This window comes from Actinia tenebrosa, unplaced genomic scaffold (genome assembly GCF_029948245.1).
Source record: "Actinia tenebrosa isolate PJP-AT-01 unplaced genomic scaffold, QUT_ActTen_1.0 PGA_scaffold5__44_contigs__length_20552954, whole genome shotgun sequence".
Classification (NCBI taxonomy): Eukaryota; Metazoa; Cnidaria; class Anthozoa; order Actiniaria; family Actiniidae; genus Actinia; species Actinia tenebrosa.
In genome coordinates this window covers 6,979,354-7,002,157 of record NW_028292582.1, presented here as the reverse complement: position 1 = coordinate 7,002,157, position 22,804 = coordinate 6,979,354, and the positions used below count along the sequence as shown (strand labels likewise).

The 22,804-nt window shown below is 36.3% G+C and overlaps 2 protein-coding genes and 1 long non-coding RNA gene across 5 annotated transcripts; 2 read left to right on the top strand and 1 right to left on the bottom strand.

The window, feature by feature from the left end:
* Positions 1–353: 353 nt before the first annotated feature.
* On the bottom strand, positions 354–7,497 carry LOC116296682 (uncharacterized). 3 transcript variants are annotated; one of them, XM_031704739.2, is made up of 5 exons: positions 7,396–7,497; positions 4,526–4,620; positions 3,686–3,836; positions 1,963–2,213; positions 354–1,443 (listed from the first exon to the last, which is right to left on the bottom strand). In XM_031704739.2, the coding sequence occupies exons 2-5, from the start codon at positions 4,593–4,595 to the stop codon at positions 1,328–1,330; spliced, it is 588 nt and encodes a 195-aa protein (XP_031560599.1). In that variant the 5' UTR covers positions 4,596–4,620; positions 7,396–7,497; the 3' UTR covers positions 354–1,327. The 3 variants fall into 3 exon arrangements, with proteins under 3 accessions (XP_031560599.1, XP_031560597.1, XP_031560598.1); XM_031704737.2 differs by lacking the exon at positions 7,396–7,497 and adding an exon at positions 6,254–6,324; XM_031704738.2 differs by lacking the exon at positions 7,396–7,497 and adding an exon at positions 5,129–5,371.
* A 661-nt stretch (positions 7,498–8,158) lies between these two features.
* Positions 8,159–15,349, top strand: LOC116296684 (uncharacterized). The gene is made up of 4 exons (XR_004197150.1): positions 8,159–8,630; positions 13,373–13,408; positions 14,176–14,316; positions 14,981–15,349. It is a non-coding gene; the product is annotated as an uncharacterized LOC116296684 (long non-coding RNA).
* Positions 15,350–16,804: 1,455 nt separating this feature from the next.
* LOC116296683 (tubulin beta chain) lies at positions 16,805–22,633 on the top strand. The gene is made up of 8 exons (XM_031704741.2): positions 16,805–16,958; positions 18,286–18,397; positions 18,935–19,045; positions 19,647–19,891; positions 20,247–20,459; positions 20,956–21,195; positions 21,749–22,003; positions 22,205–22,633. Exons 1-8 carry the CDS (start codon positions 16,902–16,904, stop codon positions 22,334–22,336), a joined length of 1,365 nt encoding a protein of 454 aa, XP_031560601.1. The 5' UTR covers positions 16,805–16,901; the 3' UTR covers positions 22,337–22,633.
* The last annotated feature ends 171 nt before the right edge of the window (positions 22,634–22,804 follow it).

The following is a 22,804-nucleotide window of genomic DNA, read 5'->3' as shown; positions in this document are numbered from 1 at the left end:
TGGATATTGATGCTGCCTATTACTGGGTACTGAGTAGCTATGAATAGACTTTTTACCGATACGGCGGCCATCTTGGATTCTATTGTTTTCAGTAATACTCCCATTTCGAGTTCAAGTTTGGCTTAGTCTAAGCCTCGATTGTGTACAAATGTGTTCTTATCTTTCATTAAGGTCCATTGTATAGTAAGGAATGTATGTACTACGGGACAATACGAGTTGACGAAAATGTTACGGGTTTTGGCTAAATAGCTGTGAATATTACAAAGCACAACCGAGACTATTAAAGCTGAGCAAAAGAGAACTCGAAAGTGGAGTATTGAAAAGTGGGATGCTGAGAAACTTATAGACTGCACAGTCGTCAGGATGTCTTTTAATATTACTTTACGCTTTTTTAATGAGAAGAACATCTAAACTGAACCAATTGAATTTGCTGGTAGTTGGAACAATATGTAACACACCAAGACTTCAGCTTATTTGAAAACGTAAACCCGCCACTCTTTGCTAAAGTTAGTTTCTACGCGTTTCTCCCAGCTTCGGCACCCCAATCACACTTTCAAGTGGCCTATTAGGGATGAGGTCAAAGCAACTAAATTTAACGGGACCCGTGGGGGGTGAGGTTATTATCTGACTCTAAAAGGAAAATCCTGTTAAATAATCCGTATTGTAGAGAATTAATTAAAAAATTTTAACAGAAAGATAAAAGGAAACATGATAAGATAAGACTGATCCAACTTCATGGCATCAAAATCCATTCGTTATACACCAAATCTGAAGCAGGTATGTAGGACACGAGTGAAAAACGTCTGCGCATGCTCTAAATCCGTATGCAAATTAATCAAAACGTCTTCAAGCTATCGTGAAAATATGTAAATTTTAACTTTCAAACATGCCTCATAAATTCCCTCACAAAATTATACCAAAACCTAGTGTCCATTCTTGAAACTTAAGACTAATTCTTTAATATCGTCTTTATTAATACAGTATCTTGGTCCCACAAAAGTATACTCGCGAATTTTTTTCTTTTTTTTTTTTTTTTTTTGTATACTCGGAGAAAACAATGTCTATTTTCTCACTCAAACTCTTCTATAAATTCTCAAAAAACGTGCTGAAATGCACGCATGCCCAAACCTTTTTCTGTAGTGTCGGTATGTAGGATATTGACACTATTGCCCTCGAACAAAAAGATTTGAGCGGCGCTCTTCCAAATTTAGTTCAAAAAAGAAGACTAGTATCTAACGCTACCATCAAACATTGAAAACTTGAAAAGTTCTCAAAACCCGAGTTAATTCGTAATATTTATAGTAGATCTTGTCTTGAATGGCCACTGTCAAACCGTACACTTGCCACAAGAGAATGGACAGTATGATAGAACGTCTGGATAGCGATCAATACACAGGCCTTGATCAGCATATAGTGGGCACTTGTCTAATACATCTTTGCAGTCTGAAACAAGTTAGAAAATGCAACACTGTTACTACAAGATACAAGAACACTTCAGTTTGCCATCATCGCAATTCACATAATCAAAAAAGGAATTGGAAGTTCAAAGTAAAATTTTTAAAAATGTATCCACCCATCTTAGCCTCTACTGAGATCTCCTTCCTTTTCTAGATTAGCTTTATGACGAGTAACTGCTAAAGCTAATAACAGAATAAAACTAAGGGAAATGGAAGTAATTTTACAAAGAAATAGAATATATATAATGAACGCTTCCTTGAATTAGAATCGTCTCACAAAATAGAGGAAAAGATGACTACTTACAGTCAAACTAAGTAAACAGTGAACCTAAAATATGTCTGGAATGTGTGTTAAATTAACATCGTGTCCTGACCAATCACATGCGACAGTTAATTAACATGAATTCGCGCATGCGATTGGTCAGACATATTTTAGGTGTTCACGGTTTTCTTAGTTTGACTGTTAGTTAACAACATCATAAGTAATAAACATGTACGTTCATACCACTTGCAGGAGGTTTGGTAGTTGGAGCTAGAGGTATTTCATAGACAAAGTTAGCAAATGATTTGCCAACACACAGACTCGTGTCCTTTTTACAGATTCCCTGATCTCGACCTACGCATTCATCTGATGGTCCGTGAACAGCATATTCGGCCGCTGAAGTCACGTTGCCGCTCCAGCACTCGCCATAGAACTGAATTCCAAAATATTTATAACCCCTTTTACGAGATTCAATGGCGCACCTACAAATAAAGCTGAAGGGTTGAAACAGAAGAATTAGAATGTAATTTAGGAAAAGCAAACCTCGTGGATTGACAGAACCTAATCTGGATTACAGAGGCGGTTACCATTCCCGTACCCACACGACATTGAAAATAAGTAGGGCCCGGGTACTAGAATGATGCGGTCGGGTAACGAAACCTACGACCTGGAAGCACTGGAGCGAGCGCAGACAGCAACAGGACTGAGTGGTCACGGACTTTAGAAGCACTCACCAACACCGCCAAACAAATTTTTTTGATCCATATACATGACAGGTAATGTTGAAAAAGTTACTTCGTTGACCCCTCGCCCTTGCAACGTTTTTCAGCGTAAAATCCCTGCCTCTCATGATGACCGGTCCGGGGTTCTATTTCTAGCCACCGCACTTGAACTGAGTAAACTGGTTCTCTTTTTGACTCCGAGGATTTTTCCGACCCTCTGTGTTCTCCCCCCTCTCAAAATCAACCCTAACTAATTCAAACTGGTTCAGAGCTGTTCTTCGGGGTCATACATAGGCTGTATAGCAGCAGCCAGAGGCGCCTTCACATGCTTTTAGTTCAACCCTGTTGAGCTGTGCCACTGCTGTACCTACGGTGGTGATTAGCAAATCGTTTTCACCCGCCCTCGTATATTTCTCACAGAAACAGGTTTTTTTTCTTCGTTATTTTGTGCTAATCAATCCAAAAGCATTGAAATCACAACAACAAATAAGTGAAAATAGCGTACCCACCAACGCTTCCGACCCACCCACCTTGAACACCCCCTCAACACCAAGCACTACGCATCCGCCACACACTACACACAGAAGCTACACACCAGTCATTTTGTGGGCAAATTAGTTTAGATAAAACTAATCTTAATGTCGGTATTAATTTGTCACTGTCACCAGTACCAATTTCGGAGAAATGAAATTGCTGGAAATTTTCTATCCCTGTTAAAAAATTCCTATTGATAGTAGTAACAGTTAAAGTCCGTACAAATTTAATTAAGGACATGCCAAAGCATTCAAATGGTTTCTCTTTGTTATCGTTCAACTTACATGACGAACAGCGGAATGGAATAGCTCCCCTTTTTTCTGTGGTAAAAAAGCCTAATAATACAATAGGAAAAGACCCTCCTCCCCCTAAGTTGAAGTGACAAAAAAAACATCGATACCCTGAGACAACCTCTGGGTTGATCTATGTCAGGGCACGATTATTTAACTTACAGGTGATCACACTATTGATTATCTCAAAGGTAATTGGAATTTAGTGTGTGATTTTTTAGTGCAGGTAGGAAAACCCTCGAATCAAAAGAGAGACCTAACAAACTCGTCATCTGTGATTTAGAGTCGAGGAATCAAACCCGTACACCAAACCACTCTCGGATTTTTAAGTAGCAAATTTGTCTAATCTCGATCCTATGCATTGAAGACAGCTGCTTAAAACGTCTATTCTATGTTTTTTTTTCTCTATTTTGATTTTACCTTTGGATAAACATGTCCCAATTACCCCATGACTCTTCAATCTCAACTCGTCCAGATATCAGTAGGTCTGGTAGAGCTCTTGCTGCTACAGAATCTTTATAACAGCCTTTCCTCGTGTACCTTTCTGGACACGTCATCGTAGGGCCAGTATCTTGTTAGGAAGCAAACATAAAATTAACAAAAATAAAAGAAAGAGAGAGAGAGAGAGAGAAAGGAAGGAAGGAAGGAAGAACGAAAGAAAGAAAGAAAGAAGGAAGGAAGGAAAGAAAGAAAGATAGAAAGAAAAAAAGAAAGAAAGGAAGGAAAAAAGGAAGGAAGGAAGGAAGGAAGAACGAAAGAAAGAAAGAAAGAAAGAAAGAAAGAAAGAATTGTTTTTATCAGATTATTCTTATTACTTCAATTTAATTAATGTAATGGGACTGAGAGGAAAGCGATCATGAACGTTTTTGAATGTTATTCTTGTGACAAGGATGCTTCCTCTTCTCCTCCAACATAAGACGCCCTTAGTCTGTTTCCCAATTATCGAAACAAAACAATTCCCTTCTCTTGAACATCGAGTCTATTTTATGTTAATAGCTTTTTTTTTTTTTTTTTTTTTTTTGCTTTGACTCCAAGGTTGGGTCTACAGACGATCGAATGTAGACGAGCGATGTTAATAATAATATAGGGGCACAGCAGTGCATTGTAGTTGACTAGGAGTTTTTAACACTCTGAAAGATTGGGATTTAGTAAAAAGATTCAACGTAGAAACAAAAAAAATATTTCAAAAATGATTTTCAGCTCAGACCCTATCACTGCTGAATAATAAAACTCAAAAAATTAGTTTTGAACTGCACTTACCTGCCATTTTAGAGATGGACAAAAAAATAGAGACAACCATTGTAAACGATACAGCGTGCTGCAAAACCATGACTAGATCTCAAGTTCTGGAAATTCTGAATCAAACAAACATAGATTCTTATTTAATTACTGAAATACTGGTTGTAGCCGGCGATAATTACAAGAGTATCTCTAGTTGGATCGAGTTTTATTTTTTCATTTTTTCAAAACAAAAGTTAGATGTGGTCAATAAGTATACGTATATTATTATAAATGATTAAATAGGAAACTTATAAGGTAAACGCCGAGTACAATAGTAACAGTTGTAACAGTAGTAGCCACTTGTATTTATCTATATATTTTAAAATCACACCACAAAAAAAGTGAAACAATGTTGCAGTGTTAACAGCCAGTCAAAACGCTATTTTGAAATTAAGAAAACGTTCATGAATATATGGAAAGGAAACTTAAACAACAACACTTAAAGGGTTTGTAACTATCCAACTAGTGACCGCGCTAGTCGTTATCTACAATATTGTAGTTACAACACAAAAAGATAGTGCTTTAGTGTTAACACCCAGTTAATGAAGTTATTTTGAAATGAGGAAACATTGTTGTGTATACCTTAAGCAAGCAGTTTATCCTGTCTTTTAGGTGAAAAACTGAGAAGTTTTGCTACTACTGACTAACCAAATGGGGAGCCCTTTAAACGTCCAACTCCACAATGACACGAAGCCTGTGTTTCCCGCTTTAGTGGGCCTTACATCCCACCAGGAAGTACTCAGTCACTCAACGATAAAATTTTCTTTCTCAACAGGTGAACGGATGTATCTATCTATCCACTGTTGAAATTACAATTTTTTTCGTTCTAAAACTGTTCATCCGGTCCCAATGTTGACTTTAGTTTTTGATCATTGAATGCAGAACAAATTTGCATTGTAATCAAGGCGGCCAATTGGGTTGTTGGACTTATTAACAAGCGACACTTAAGTGTTAATTTTTTGTATTTAATCAAAACACCCTAAAGAAAAGAAGTTACCTCCAAAAGCAAATATTGGTATTACTATACTGTGTATTTCAGTCTTTAAAATGGATAAAAGTATAATTGAAAGTATTGAATAATATAACAATACTCGAAATAATCATTGTTATGGCTTGTAAATAAATAAAAAAACATTTGGAGAAAAGAGAATTCTCAAGTAAAATAATTATTTAATTTATCTGAAAAATAACTTTTATTAATTTGAAAATTTTCTATTAACCGCACACTTGCAGCTGTAAATAGGTTGGTAATCTCTTTGAATTGAACTGAATTGTCAATAATTCTCACTGATAGATTATTGTAAAAACGAAAACACTTTTGGCCCTCGCAATGAGCAACTCGCTTGATTTTTATCCGGAACCAATTAAGATTGAGACTCTTAGATATAGTATCGAACAGCTGTGAACTTTTTTTGGAGACTTTACTTTTGAGCGTTCAATATATTCTTAAATTTCATTGAACTGTTAGCGATAAGTTATCTTTTCGTTTGTTCTGAAAGAATCATACATCGATCCAATTATTGCGCTAGTTGAATTCAAAAACTTTTAACCGTTTTCCTAGCTTTTTGTTTAATTTAACCTGAAAAAATCTTCAAATTACAAAACAAAATACGTCAAATTTTGAAAATTTAGTAAACGTAAGTTAAACAAAAAAGCGTTTTAGAGGTGGTGATCGAATGATCACAAATTCTTCTACGAATTGACTACCTTTTATTCGTCAGTGCCCTTTACCTTCCTTCTTTCTTCTGCACAAACATGAAACATTACTAACTGTTTTTATCCGATCCAATTAGCTAAAACTTTTCACTGTTTTTTTTTTTTTCTTTTTTAGTCTGTTGTTTTGTTATGTAATCCCTCTATTTTTATAAATTCTGATTATCCAAACTGATAACAAGGTGAATGTTTGGAAAACAGCTTACTAGGAGGCATAGATTTATTAACGAATACTTATTGATGGTATTTGTGTTGCTTATGAACGAAAAAAAAAAGACGCCAGAATATTTGTTTGATATAGATTAGATTAGTTGCTCAATAACATTCAAAGATAAATCTATTTTCAAACTGAACTTTTGAATCCTGAATAGAAACTTTTTTTAGTGCTAGAAAGGCAAAAAAAAAAAAAAGAAAGAAAGAAAAAGAAAAAGAAAAAAAATTTCAGATTTAACAAAACTGGGGAGGTATTCTATTTAGCAATTAGGCCTCGAGCCATAACGAGCTATTGACTCATAGGCCATGAGGGCGAGAGGTCTAGCTGTTTTAGTCAAATCCAATTACTAGTAGTCATCGGTAAAATATCTAGATGCAAACAAATTTTGACTTAAAGTTAAATAAATTATTTTGCATGGTTTTCAAAGCTGGTACTTTTCGCTACTAGTAGGCTATGACTTATAGTCTACTAGTCTAGTAGTAGTTTATCCAATTAGAACGCAGCATTGATGATAGACAACTATTTGGATTTCACTAATCATAGTTAGTAATCTCCCCCAGGGGTGACTACTCCTTTCCCACCCAAGTAATCAATATTGCTTGGATTGAGATTTTATAATTAGAATCAAAACATAATAAGAGCAAAGAAAAATAAATCAATATACGAGACTATGAATACTAAACTGTGTCGATACGATCGAGCATCAGCTGTGTACAATTCATCATCTTGGAAGTTGGATTTGTACGACGTTATGAGCGAATGCACGTTGTTTCCGCGTGTTTAAAAGAGGTTTTGTGCTAATCCCAGTTCGTGTTTGTTATTAAAACGAATAGAGGCATATGTTTTCTTAGATCGTAAGACACAATCTTTATAAATTGCTCGAATCTAAGATTTAGCATGAGCAGGCATATCGTATGCTTACCTTTTAGTGAACGAACCAAAAACCGTCTTCAGCTAGATTCAAAATATCGAGAAAAAAATCAATTCATGACTCTACGATATTCACAACTAAATAAAGGCGATAACAGTTTGCCTTTAGTATAGCTTAACTTAATATATACTAATTGTTTCCCAAGTGATAAAGCAAATACAGAGACTTCAACGTCAGTGAACATTAAATACACTTGCTTTATCCTGTCATGTTCCTGTCGACTCGTTTGAACAGATGTGTAGAATTCTCGTACAAAATGACGGAGACAGTTCACTAGTTTTGTCCATGCAGTGCTCATCGTGGGTGAAGAGGATAAGCGTATGGTTTATTGACTTATCTTTCCTACGATTTACGGAGCTTGGTAAGACAATAATACAAAGTTGAGGGTGATTGAGTTATTTTTTATTTCATCGGACGCTTTTTCTGTGAGTCTTATATATAGTAGTTGATGTTAGGTACGACTTTGCTGACTATAAAAGTAGACAAGAAATATTTTGCTACGATTGCATGTCTAAAAGTCTGCTTGTGGCAATGACAGAGCAGTTGTGCTTGGCTGATAAGCTCATCTTTATGGAAGCCATTTAATTGCTATAGTCATGTCGCACCCTGTCCACAATGTACTACCCCACTAACTGATCTCGACCTGAAGTGTGTGGGCTTTCAATGATATCATTGACCGCTGACATCATATATGCAACACATTAGTAAAAAAGTAAACTATCCTTCAGAGAAGGGGAAAATTTTGCGAACGCCGGCCAAAAAAAATCGCGGGCTTTCAGATAAAAGCACCAATTTGTTTACTTTTCGAAGGATTTGTAGTGAAAGGTGATTTTATTCAGATATTTTCCGTTGAAAGCTTGCAGGAAATGGAGGATTTTCGCTGAAATCGTATCTGAGGCATTAGTCGTACCCTCTAAAAGGTGCAAAAGGACTTTTTTCTCACTGTAAGATATTTTTACAACTTCGATCATATCACTGCTGGCTTTGAAACCCTTAGCAGCACATGGTCTTGGCTTAAACAACATCTAAAAAAAGAAATCAAAACCTTTTTGAAGGATTTCTTGAAATACATACTGATCAAGTACATCTAGCCTACCAAATGTCTTATGAATCACGACGATGTTTGGATGTCCCAACGCTTATCAATGCATTTTACCTGGTCATGGAGAAAGTTTGGCTAAGCCTTGAAGAACTCGAAGTTTGGTCACTTTAAAAGAAGGAGAAAGGTTAGTAACTGCATTGCATTTGCAAATGATGCTTTGGTGTTCTTCAATGAATACCGGTTTTGTTTGACATGTTTAAACAAATGTGTGGAAACATTCATCAGAAAGCCAATTCTAATCCTCCTTTTTTGAAAGCTAGCTCAAAATCTAACCGAACCCTCCAAAAAATTTCTTTCATTTTACTTTTCTTTACGTATTAAACCATTAATTTAACATAATTATAACATCGGAAAAATTCGGCTGGGCGTGAAAATATTTTTTAGATTTACGTACGTACAAAAACTTGAGAGTTTTACGGCGGTAGAACCTATAATTTTTGGTGTCCAGTTTTAATTATATATAAAAATCATCCTTTGAGGTCTTGTCTTTCGACCTCCATAAAACAGTTCTTTTTAAAATTGATTTGTGTAGCTTGTTTTTTTCACGAAGCATTTGTTAACTGTGATGCAGAACTTTGAGAGAGAAGCAATAAACCTTTCGATGTTTTTCACTCAAAATCTAGCCGTATCCTCCAAATTAAGATTCACGTCAAGAGCCTTTATTCACTGGGGAACCAAAATATTCTGAAATAAACTTTCTAAAAATTCGGGAAGCTTCATTTTCAGCTGATTGAAAACGAGTGACGAGGAACAATCTATAGCCGTCGTACGTAAATCCGAAACAACTTTTTACGTATTCCAGGTAAGGAAAAACACTTCTGGTAGAATTTAATTTTTCTTCACATTGACGTTTACAGACAATGCACCTTTTCTGTGAGGATTTTTTTGTACATGAAATAGCAGATAGCAGAAAAAGGGAAATAATTAAAGTTTTCGTAAGTGAACAAGGCGCCATCTTTGTTTACAAATTTAAAGTTTCCCGCTTACCACAGGAAGCCCGCGCGCGAAGAAAAACAAAAAGCGTACGCATGCGCAGACAAAATTCTCCCTGTCTTCCTTCAGGGCCCGGTTGTACGAAGCCTGGATAGCGCTATCTGAAAGATAAATCTTATCCAGTGGATAAATTTATTGGATAACAGCATCGACTTATCCACTGGATAGGATTCATCCGCAGGATAGCGCTATCCAGACTTTGTACAACCGGGCACATACCCAACTGGGTATGAGCAGAACGTGCGCTGAATCATGGGGCTAAAAATTATTCGTGAAGCGTCGTGCATATGGACTTCAGCCCTGACGGCAATAATGGCCGATCCGCCCATGGGGTGTGTGGATTATGTACGGAGGGTAATGCTCTACCCTGAAGTCATCAGGGAAAAGACAAGCCGGCCACCAGACCATATATATAATTTTTTGATAATTTTCAAACCTTTGATGAGTTTCGCGACCGTTACATTCTTGTCATACCTTTGGTTTGGACTAATCGATCGCCGAGAGGCTAATTGCAGTGATGATTTGCGCATAAAATCCTATATTTCGGTGCAGATATTCTAGTTTGATAGACGGAAGATTGCTTTGGGTAATGTTTGTTTATCGAGAAAGTGGATTCCGGAGGCATTTAAGCGAAAGTTGGCATTTTGAAGGATTTGCAGCCGATTTTATACGAGGATTACCGGGAGACTATTCTCCTACCTATCTTAATTCTAACAAGAAAAAAAAAAAAAAAAAAAAAAAAACACAAAAAAACACAAAAAACACAAAAAACTGTAACTCGTCAAATACTGAAAGGATTGGCCTCAAGCTCATCCCAGACTCACAGGGGATCAATACAAACAAGTACGTTTTGAAAATTTTAGTCCAAATAAATTTTTAATTTATATTGATATATCGTTCATATACTCCATACATTTACTATAGTTCGATCGACGATAAAATTGAGCTTGATACCTAGTGTACTGTAGTAAAATTTATTGTCTGACGAGAAAATTCTACATTGAATTTAACGAGAAAACCGATCTCGCACCAACCGCGAAGCGATGAGTCAGCCAATTAATTTGATAATTATACAGCTTCTCATTAATCCCATATAGGTAACTGTCCAATTAATTTCTTAATTGGACAGGTCTTGTTGATATGGGATTAATTAGGCAGCTATATAATTAATAGGTAATGGGATTTCATGCTCCCCAATCAAGAAATAATTAGACTCGAAAAATTCCTCTGACTGCCAAATTGAACTCGGCCTACGGCTTCATCCAATTTTGTCAGTCCTCGGAACTTTCCTCGTCCAATTATTTCTTAATTGGACAGCATGGAGTCCTATTACATATAATTATAGAATCCCATATCCCTTTGCTCATTGGTTGGAGATGACGCATACGAGAGAAATATTTCACGTGGAATCGCATGAAAAAACTTGGAACCACGTTTAATTTTGCATTAAGTCTTATTTTTTGTTCATACTTTCCCATCATGAAAACACCACATAGACGTGAAAGCTTTTTAAATAAACAAAAGGAAGACTACTTACAAAAAATATAGGATTTGGTTTCTGAAATTAAAATAAAATTGAGGGCATTCGAAACTCTCTGAATCGCATGCAAATAAAGGAAGCCGCGTTGGTTTTTGATCCCGTCGTTGCACTCATAAATCAAAAAACTATTATAAAGACTGGTCACATATGATCGCAAACGATCGCAGAGGATCGCTGGCGATCGAGTGCGATTATATGTGAACAGCTCTGCGATCGTCTGCGATCACAGACGATCGCAGGAATAGAATCGGGTTTTATTCCTGCGATCGGTTGCGATCGTTTGCGATTATATGTGAACAGAATTCTGCGATCGTGAAATTGGAACTTGGAAGGTGTCCCACAATGCTCAGTTTTCCATAAAACACGTGGATATTTTTGATTTTCACAAGCGAAAAAGCATTTCTTTTTATGGTTTTTTTTTTCAGACATAACTGGTTTAAAAGTATCAACACACGATTACATATGCTAATTTACGTTTGTAAGCCATTGAGGCAAGTAAACAACTGTCGTTTGGGGGTATATTTCTATTCTTCATAGAGATGACTCCCCTGATGAAGTATTCACGATCATAAAGTCGTACGTTTCTTTTTTGATTTATCAGAGATTATTTTTTAAAGTCCATGTTGAATCTGCATGGTACTTTGTTTTACTGCTGAGTGATAATTCGCGGACTCAGGTGTCAATAGACTGCCTGCGATCGGCTGCGATCATATGTGAACGTTCGATTTGAGATCCTCGGTTGAGTGGATTCTGCAATCGAGCGATCGAGAGCAATCGTCTGCGATCATATGTGAACCAGGCTTAAATAAGTCTATTTGAAAAATTTCTGCAATGAGATTTAGTCAATTACATTGGCCTATTGGTGTGACTCAGGAATGCCACTTAATTTCACTCAAAAAAATCGATATTGTACTCATCGCATCGCTTTGCGATTCGTGTGATATCGGTTTTTCGTGAATTTCAAGATTTAATTACAAAATCCAGGCCAACGATAAGTAAAGAGAACCGTGTTTACTCGGAAAAATAATAGCTATCAACTTGTGACATGACAAATCTAGCGCTGTCTCTGTGAAATAAAGCATAATGAAAAAAGAAAATAAAATGATCATGTTAAAAAATTTTCTTAAGGAAACACAATTCATATCTTTAATAACGCAAGGGCGGATCCAGGGGGAGGGTCGGGGGGGTCGCGACCCCCCTGTCATTCCTGAGGTCAAATGGGCTTCCTGTGGTAAAAATGCGACTGGGATTCCTTTGCCCACAAAATTTACCCCTGAGACCCCCTCTTCAAAAAACCCTGGATCCGCCCTTGTAACGATCCATTCAACAAAAACACCTTATACTTAAATGATCGATATTGTTCTTTTAAAGACTAAAAATCCTTAGCCCTCACCCTTTACATTTCTACTTCAAATTAGTTACATTTTTAGAAGCAAAATGAAAGTTTTAGAAGCAAGTTAGAGCGTTATTTTATTCTTTCTTGGAAATCGTTATTTTGAAATTCTGGTCATCAACTTGCATCAACGATCTATCAATAGTTTTTTTGGCGTTTTTCAGGGGTTCATTGATTGCACTTTACATGTTGGCAGTTTAGTATCTCAGAACCAGTTGATGTGAAATGCATTTTTTATTGGTTCTTTGTTTTATCACTTCTTCTTTGCTTTCTTAATTGTTTTTTTTTTTTTTTTTTTTACGTTGTCACCTGTTTGTCTTCAAAGTTTTGTTTTTTTTTGTTTGATTTGACTTCTAAGTAAATCAAAATTAACTTGTCATTTGGTGTTTCAAAGCTCTGAAGTAATACTTTGTTTTTTTGAAACTACATTTTTTGAAAAATGTGAAAACTTGGTAGAAAAAAGAAAAAGAAAAAGAAAAAGAGGTATTTGTTTCATTCCGAACATTTTAAATTTTCAAAACACCCTTTTACGGGGATATCTTTAAGTTGATGATCACACATATCAAAAACTTGCTAATTTGCATTAAAAAAATTAAAAAAAAAAAAAAATCAATATTTTTTTAAATAAAAACTAATATGGCTACTGTTTTTAAAAGAACAATACGTACAGTTTTATTATTTATTATTTTGTTTTATTTCACATACACAGTAGACTACAAAATTAAAAAAAAAAAAAAAAAAAAAATTCCGAGTAGACAGATACACGAATACTCCAGTTTCGAGTTCAATGAATCGAATGAATGTAAAAATTTTATAAAGTATTCCATTCTCTGTCAGTTACTGTCACATAAACGTTTATAACCACTTAATTATTTAGTTTAATTTATTTCTAAAAATTGTTATAAAAGCAACAGTTTTCTTTATGCTATTATATATATAGATCACAAACTCTTTGAAGGAGCAATCCTGACCGAAGGTAAGAGGTTTTTAGAACGGACCCCATTTTATTTGATTCAAGTATATATCATGGCCCAAAATACTACCGTTTCGAATTGTACGTTAGCCTTGATTTTGTGTAGAATATTCATGCGTTCCAGTGAAGTTCCTTGTTATTTCTTCAAATTATTTGTTTCAGAGCAGTTAAATTGTTGGGCAGCTAGGGTTTAATTCACTTTCAACAAGAATAAAAAATTCGAATGAAAGTCAAGAAGGTTCCTCTCACCTCTTGGGTCTAGGATTCGATTCTGGGGTGCTTACGATTTAACCGGAAAAACCGAAAATTCCGGCTGAAAAACAAGTGGTATTCATCATTTCGATTGGAAAGTTCCGGAAAGCTCGGTCTTTTAATTGAGGTAATCCACCCAGTTTTCCCGCTCTTTTCCGTTCTTTCGGTAGACGCGTGTACCATTTTTCGAAAGTCAAAGTTTCCCATTATTTTCCTACAATTAGTCAATGAATTTCAAGCCGGGTGGATTGGTTTAAACGGTAAACACCCCTAAATCCGGCATCACATATGAGTAGAGTTTGTTAGGTGTCTCTCTTGATTCAAGGGGTTTTCATAAGGTTTTCTCTTTTAAATCTATAGCAAGCTAGATTAATCCAATTCGATCTAGAGTTCTCAGCCCCTCTTTTTTCAGGATATTATTCAAATTGTAATTTTTTGTATCGTTTTGCCCCACAACGAAAAAGTTTTGAAAATCCTGTTCAGTTAAATGAAAGATTTTTAACCACTTATTTCTTTAGGAAGTACTTTAAACTCTTAAAACATTCGTGTATTTGGAGAAATGGCTTTGAAGCTCATTTTCTTTACCGCGCTGGTGATGGTGTTGGTGTTGTCTGCTCATGGTAAAACTTTGAAGGACAAGAAGCTCCGTAAAGGCACACGTAAGAAGTCTTTGATTTCTAATTCTTTGCTTTTTGTTTTGAATGTGAGATCACTGCTAGTTACGGCCTCGCGCTCACTCGAAACGAATTCATGAAAACCCCTCGTATCGATTGACTTCAAACATGAGTCAACCTTATCATCTATTTTAATGTTATAATTAGGATACATTATTAGCATATAGGTAGATAGCATATATAATTATGTATTATTACATGAAATTATTATATGAATAGATAGTTTTATGTTCTTTATTTGTATTATTGCTTAAATTCTAGCACGGCACGCCTGAAAAGCAGTGTTACTGAGTCGTTTACCGTGGATAAATAAAATTTAGTTCATTAATTAATTATACAGCTTCTCATTAATCCCATATAGGTAACTGTCCGATTATTTTCTTAATTGGACAGGTCTTGTTGATATGGGATTAATTAGGCAGCTATATATAATTAATAGGTAATGGGATTTCATGCTCCCCAATCAAGAAATAATTAGACTCGAAAAATTCCTCTGACTGCCAAATTGAACTCGGCCTACGGCCTCATCCAATTTTGTCAGTCCTCGGAATTTTCCTCGTCCAATTATTTCTTAATTGGGCAGCATGGAGCCCTATCACATAAACTAGTTCATTCATTAATTCATCTATTTTCCGCATTTAATTCCTAGGGGGCGATGAGACCACCAATACTTTAGTCACTGGCAAGGTAGTTTTTGAAGGAATAACAACATTTTGTCACATATATGAAAGGTTTGACAAGAATCAAAGAAGCCATTGGTGTAACTGCCCCTTTGTTTTTTGCACGGGCTCTCTCCGCTGTGATGACCCAAGAAGGGGCGGACTAAGATGTTATAGGAAACATTACAATAAGGTGGATTTGCTAAACCTTTCCTATGACGATTGTGAATGTAAATGATGATTAATAGCAAAATATTTAAAAAATCGGGAGATGTTGTTGATATATAAGCTAAAAATGCCTGGAAATGATGATACAGAATGATCTATCAGGAATAAATGATTCATAAGTGCTGATATTACCATTGTCTGATCGTTGATGTGTGACCCACAAAGCGTGATTTCTCGTTCGCTGACTAGCATTTCGATGGCCGTAAATCAAAAAACTGAAATAGAAAAAGCACAATATATATCTTGAGGGAGATTGTGGACTGAATCAAAGATTTTAGAGAATTAGATGGTTAGGATTTTTCAATCACTCAATTCAGGAAACGCGGAGCAGGGGGACTGGAGGGGGGAAGGGGGGATATAGCCCGCCTCTCCTCAATAACTTTACCGCCATAATTTGAGTTACTTGTTTGCTATTTAAAATTTAAGAAGCCAGTGCAATAAATATGTGTACATGCCCCTCAAAACATCAGAAATTGCACTTCCAAGATGCTCAGTTTACCACTCTTTTCATTGCTACGCGCTGATCGAGACAACAGTTGCGACAGGGCAATTGGGCAATACACTTAAGTCAATCAAATAAATTGGTCGGTACCTTTGTATTCTCTGACTGGCGGCAGTGTATTTTCTATTTCCCTTTTGCGACTGTTGTCTCGATCAGCGCTTAGCAGTGGAAGAGTAGTGAAACGTTTTCGGTGGGGCCTGCCCCGAATCCCCCTAGGTGTTCCCGTGTTCGGCGGTCGTTTGCTCCCCTAATCAGAATTACGTTTCGCGGTCCCTGCAATCCCACCAGTAGCACATCTTAAATGCGCGCGCTGACTGGCTAGAGATGATTTATACAAGCAGGTATTTCATTTAGAATATCGCCTTTTCTCGTGAATTCAACTTGGAATTCCCTCGTCAGCCAATGAATTTTCCTATAGAATACCATGCTGGGTCGTAGTAGGTAACAAATGGTAGCAGTTTTCATTGTAATGTTTTGTTTCTTATTTGAAGCGCTTCTTGTCTTCCAGTGAGTTTTACTTCTGAAAGTGTGTTTGAAAAAAGGCTTTAAAAAGGTTGGCTTAAAAAAGGTTTTTAGTAAGGACAAAATAAAAAAAAAAAAACTAACGATGAGCTTGCATGAATCACCAGAGTTTGGGTCAAAGGATGGGGCTCCAATCATAGCCTAAATAAATGACTTTGTTTCAAGATTGTCAGCTTAAAACCCATCCAAATGAAGCTTATCTTCGTGCACTGAAATCCAACTTTTGCCGCCTTTTTGCATGATGTGGTACCTAGTCTTCCAAAATTTGCATAGAAAACGGTCAATTTTCACCAAAGGTACTCCGAAGAAAGCTTCCAGTGATGCTTTGCGGGCGTAAAGCGGCCATTTTGGATTTTTTTACCCATTCAGTCGGGATTGGTTGAATGGGTGGTCTGGCCGCCGCGTGAAGTCATTTCAAAGTATCCAAATCAGAGTGGACGGGGTTTCAAGTCCTTGCAATTAAATGCAGTCCGAGGCGCAGCAGAGGTCCAGAACTAATTGCAAATCCCGTCAAGTCCTCATTGTCGGCTTTGAAATATTATAACGTCAAGCATGGTCTATTTTTAGCCACATGACCTAATCAGTAATATTGTGCAAATACCTCCAAAAGGGAATACCAAACATCAAAAGCTAAAGAGTAAAAAAAAAAGATAAAAATAATGAGAGAGATAATCAGCATCCAAGTTGGTCAGTGTGGGAACCAAATTGGTAGTCAGGTAATGTATATGTCATTTTGTTATTCTGTTTCTTTTAATTCACTGTTGATAAGGTTATACTGTATGCAAATAGTATGTTATTGTTGACTTGATAATGGCTGAACATACTATTAAGGACCTACTTCCTCATGTTTCAACAAATTTGAAGGAAGTGGTGCATTTGCTTTTCATGACTTGAAACTCATCATCGGTTCGATTTAGAAAACAAATATTTAGAAACGTTGAATCAAGAAAGAATGTATAAATATACAGTGCAGCAGAACAGAGCCTTGATAGCGTGACGAGTCAGTTGCAATAATGACATGATCAAGAAAAAAAGTTATTAACTAATATTGATAAATTATTATTATTTTATTATTAGATTATTATTATACAATACACACAGTATTTTGTTATTATGTTTTAATGTTAGGTTCTTTTTAGAATGATATAACACTCAGTGGTAAACACTGTTCCATGCTGTGAGTTTTAAATGTGTGGTAGACCAGAAAACAGTTGATTAACTCCAATTACCATCAAGCCCAGTCATAATAGCTTGGATTGAAATCCCAAAAGAAATAAAAGAATGAACTTTAATGGAAAGACACACCTTTGAAAATGGCTAGAAGATAATTCGTTGTTTGAATGGAATTTATTTTCAAAGAATGACATATATCACATTAAAATGGCACTGGCAACCTACATAAATAAAAAAATTTATACGCGTAATTAAAGGAACCAGCCAACCATACACTGTACAATGATTTTATTTGAGACGTGAAAATATAGTATGCATAACAGTGAGTAGTAGACTCTAAACCCATTGTTTTCTTTTTATTATTATTATTTTTCTATTATTATTATTTATTATTATTTACTAGTACTAACTAAATAGCCATTTTTCTTTCAGGGGATAAATAAGATCACTCCAATGTGTCTCTGTGTGTCTCTGTGATGTAAACAAGATGTATAGAAAAGTTGTGCTTTATAGAGCACGATTAGAGAAAATTATTAAAATAAAATTGAACCTACCGTCATCTGTTAGTAAAATCTATTTTCTCTGGACTCCAACCTGCCATAATTAAATGAGATCAGATCCAATGCCTTTCAAGACCTTTTAGAATCATGATATTTTCTCGAACATTTTCTTATGATTACGATTATGTTGGTCTTGCGATGTTTATGTTTTAGTGCATTCTCACTAAGATATTGTTTAAAGCGACAGAGCGCTTATTATTATAGTTTATGATAATGATTAATACTTAATTATGAACCTTATGTCGCTGTCGAGTACCAAGCCTTAATAAATGTATTATGCATAATGTATCCTTTTGAAATTTCTTCCTAGTTTTGGAGAGATATTTCACAAGAGCATGGAATTGATTTTAATGGCTTTTATCATGGTACCTCTGAATTACAGTCCGAAAAAATCGATGTGTACTACAGTGAAACAGACAGAGGTCAGTATTAGAGGTTGAAGAAAAATGTGGTCCAGTTGCCATTACAGTGCATTGTGGGACTGATTTGGGGGGGGGGGGGGGGGGGGGGGGGGGCAAGACATATTTCCAAGACGGCGGCTGTTTCGTCCCCATAAAAACATTCCCACAGTGCACTTGGATGCAGACTCTACCCAGTCTTCTCCTTGACTTCGGATCGGTTTGTAGCACCATGTACTTATGGCTAATTATACAGTAGTTTTTTCTTCGGTAAACACAATCCGAGTGTGGGCAATTGTTGGGTGGTTGGTTGGGTGGTAGGAAGATTGAAAAGTGGGTTAGTAGGTAGGTTGGTTGGAAGGATGGCCTTTTTTTTGTTTTGTTTTTTAGTTTGTCTTGGTTTGTTTGTTTGTTTTTTTTTTGTTCGATTTGTTGGAAGTTGTAAGGACGCTTTTTGCTTGTTGGATGGTTAATTAGTTATTCATTTAAGGCTGGTTCTGTTTTTTACGGCGTGCTTCCGAGACCTAACTTTAGCTTCCTGTCATCTCTGGTTATTACTAGATAATTGCTTCGTACCTCGTTCGATCATGGTGGACCTAGAACCAGGCCCTTTGGATGCTATACGTGGTACTGATTTAGGCCTTTTTTTTCGTCCAGATAACTTCATTTCCGGTAAGTAGGTCGAACGATATGTAAACGTAACAAAATTTTCCGTTTGTCTTACGTGCATATCTAATTAACCTCGAATTTGTAATGAGGAATTATTTCCTGGTTACACTGGTATTAACAATAAACACTTAATTTTCAAAAGAAAAACGTCTGTTTTAAACTACATAGACGTAGCCGGGTTCATTCTGTTCGTTGCTTTTAGTAAGTTACTTCGAGTGCAACCATGTGACTCAAAACTCCCTCGAGATATAATAAAACCCCAGCCATGTTGGTTGATCAATCAAGAGAAGGTAAAATATTAAAAGAAAGCTTTGTTGTCATCAAACAGCATGTGCTATGACGTAACATGTTCCTCGACAATTCTAAAGTTCAGATAGTAGCGACCATGTTGAGAAAAAATTTTTTTCTTCACTTCACTTCACTTTCATTTGTTTTGTTTTTATTTTTGTGCTTATTTTGTTATCCCTTTTTTGTTAATCCATTTGTTTGTTTGTTGTTTTTGTTGTTGTTGTATTTTTCATACATCAACCAAGCTGGTAGCAACGTCATAGGAATGAGTGGAAAGGTTTCCGATTCACACTGGAATTTATATATCTTTCATTAGGAAATAGCGGAGCTGCAAACAACTGGGCAAAAGGCCACTACTCGGATGGTGCAGAACTCCGTGATGCCATTTTTGACGTAATGAGAAAAGAAGCAGAGAAAAGCGATTGCCTTCAAGGTTTTCAAATGTTCCATTCTCTAGGAGGAGGGACTGGTTCTGGTCTGGGTACTCTCTTATTGTCTAAGATACGTGAAGAGTTCTCGGATAGAATCATTATGGCCATTAGTGTAGTACCATCGCCAAAGGTAAAGTTGCTTCGTATTCCTTGCAATACTCTTTAAAACAGATAATGCGTAGTTGTTTGTACAACTGCTGCAACGGTGTTTGGTCTGCTATTGTCTGTATCGAAACCAAAATGCCTAGCAAATACATTTGATAGGGTTGTTTTCGTCGATTGATTGATTGACTGATTGATTGATTGATTGATTAGATCTGAGAGTTACTATTTTTTTGTGTGTGTTATTTCGCTGGTGTTCCATTCATAAACCTCAAGTATTTCCATCCTTTCGCAAAAGCCACCATGTTTATATATATAACAAAAATGCACATGTTGAAAAAACTTGCCTCATTCATTTTAATACCCCACATATTTTATTCAAGGTATCCGCAACTGTCGTGGAGCCGTATAACACCATCTTGTCAGTTCATCAGCTCGTAGAAAACGCAGATGAAGACCTGATAGTTGATAACGAGGCCCTTTACGATATTTGCACCAATAGCCTTAAACTGGCAAAACCCACCTATCCTGACCTCAACCATCTGATATCCAGAGCAGTATGTGGAATGACTGCTAGTTTGAGATTCCCTGGACAGGTAATTGTATTAGCATTTTATATAAAACCAGTCACTATAGATCCGACAGTAATTGAGATTAAATATGACGAGGATTAAAGGTAAGGAGCAAAATATGAGGGCTCGGCCTCAACTAAGAAGCCAGTGACACTCTTTGCATTTTATCGTGTGAAAAAGAACGTCATTGGTGTAATTGTATCCTTTCACGATCTTTTGCATTGAACCGCTGCATGTAACTTAACGTACAATCCCTGTACTTGTAAAATTTAGTGTGCAAATGCTATCTATCAAGGCACGCTGATCTAGCAAATATATCTTTGAAGTATCGTGAAGGCGAAATCAGCGTGCCATGTACTCTGGGATCTCAATGTGGGCGTTAACATCATCTAAACGCAACACCTAAATAAGGTGCATAAAGGACACTTAGAAGACGTAATGTATGTAACTATAGTAAAACATAATGTATGTAAAGAAGGTCTTTATATGTAACATTTCCTTTGAATCCATTTATTTTAAGCTTAACGGTGATCTTCGTAAACTGGCCGTGAACATGGTTCCTTTCCCGCGCCTGCACTTCTTTATCCCTGGATTTGCACCGCTGACTAGTCGTAGCTCAGAGCAGTACCAGGCCTTCACGGTTGCCGAATTAGCCAAACAAATCTTTGATGCAAAGAACATGATGACAGCGTGTGACCCAAGCCATGGACGATATTTGACCGCAGCTGCGATATTCCGAGGACGAATGTCAATGAATGAGGTAATAGAAATATGAATTAAGCCTTTATGTTCTATTTTGTAAGACGTAATAGTGAAATATTGTCAAAAGATCATTGAACTGGAAAAGAATCCTTCAAAGGCGCTTTACAATAAGTAATGAACGAAAGGTGGTTAGTATGGGGTGTGAACCACAACCTCCCGCACAACAGACCGACGCTCTTACCGAGTGGCTAATTACAGCGTCCTTTCCCAATACGACTTATAAGTAACACCCACGATGAATGCATTACCACTTTGAGCAAAAGGCGTTCAGTGATCATTTGCTCCAGCGATATATACATACCTGCCTATCTTGTCTGTACTCGGCCTTCCCAGGTCGCCTTCAGTACCCTACCCTCCCTCCCTGTTATTAGAATTATAGGCTTTTGCATCTTTATCTGAAGGTGGCCGCTAGACCTCCACAGCTTAAAGGAGTATGGCTAAGACCACTGTAAATAGATTACTGTTAAAATCACGAACGAAGGACCCAATCCACTGTTTTACTATTTCATGCATTTTATTATTTCTAGTTCATATTTAAATTCAATCTTAAGGTCGATAATACAATGCGGGATATTCAGAACAAGAGCTCCTCCAGCTTCGTCGAATGGATCCCAAATAACTTGAAGACAACCGTTTGTAATGTCGCCCCAAGTAGACTAAAAATGGCTGCTACGTTTGTTGGTAACAGCACTGCCATCCAGGAAGTGTTCCGGCGAGTTGGAGAACAATTCTCTGCCATGTTCAGACGCAAGGCTTTTATTCACTGGTACACCGGTGAAGGGATGGATGAAATGGAGTTTTCAGAGGTATTCCAAATGTTATCATCGGAGGAAAGGTCATAGTATTTTTTTACTTATATGCAGTATATGATACTATGATCTCCCATTCATGATTCCGACTCCCCTTAATTACCGTTGTTACATCCCACAAACTTAATATAACAAATCATGCAAAAGTTTTTATGGCCTATCGTAAGTTTACGGTAATTCATTTTCTTTTTTGTCCAGGCCGAGTCTGACATGTTTGATTTGGTGTCAGAATATCAGTACTTCGAACAAGTTGACGTGCTAACAGGATACGACACAGATGAAGAAATTAATGAAGATGAGGAAATCGTCCAAGATGATCAGAAGGAATAAATAATTTAGACTCCTTTTTATATCAAGCGTGGCCATGACAGCACCACGTTATTAATCAAAGCTTCAAATGAACTAATTAATTTTACCAATAATATAAGTACTGTTCGTATGCATGCTTGTAAAATTAAGAAGCTAGAATGATGGTTTGTTGTTTGTAGGTTGTTAGTTTGTTTTATAAAAGACAATGACTAATTTATAATTATATCTCTGAACGTACAAAGATGGTGTTTAACATAACTCCACTTAACTAGCCTGTAAAAAATATTGTCTTAATAAATAAAATAACTAGACGTACAACTGCGTGAACTCGGGCTTGTACGTGTGGAAACCTATGACTATGCTTAAAGAACTGACGAAAAGAGAAGTTTTTATTTTTAAGAACATAGAATAATGAAAGTTCGCAATTTTTAGTAAGACATTTTTTCTTTTTCATGTTGTCTTATAATGAACAAATATTGCATTTCTCTC

What these genes read in the sequence shown, in the direction of transcription:
- LOC116296682 (XM_031704739.2), bottom strand. Translation starts at nt 4,595, where the DNA reads ATGGTTTTGCAGCACGCTGTATCGTTTACAATGGTTGTCTCTATTTTT. An exon ending in GTCCATCTCTAAAATGGCAG is followed by an intron (nt 3,837 to 4,525) that starts GTAAGTGCAGTT and finishes CTTCCTAACAAG; the next exon opens with ATACTGGCCCTACGATGACG. An exon ending in TACCAAACCTCCTGCAAGTG is followed by an intron (nt 1,444 to 1,962) that starts GTATGAACGTAC and finishes AACTTGTTTCAG; the next exon opens with ACTGCAAAGATGTATTAGAC.
- LOC116296683 (XM_031704741.2), top strand. Translation starts at nt 16,902, where the DNA reads ATGAGAGAGATAATCAGCATCCAAGTTGGTCAGTGTGGGAACCAAATT. An exon ending in GGAACCAAATTGGTAGTCAG is followed by an intron (nt 16,959 to 18,285) that starts GTAATGTATATG and finishes ATTTCTTCCTAG; the next exon opens with TTTTGGAGAGATATTTCACA. An exon ending in GACGAATGTCAATGAATGAG is followed by an intron (nt 21,196 to 21,748) that starts GTAATAGAAATA and finishes TTCAATCTTAAG; the next exon opens with GTCGATAATACAATGCGGGA.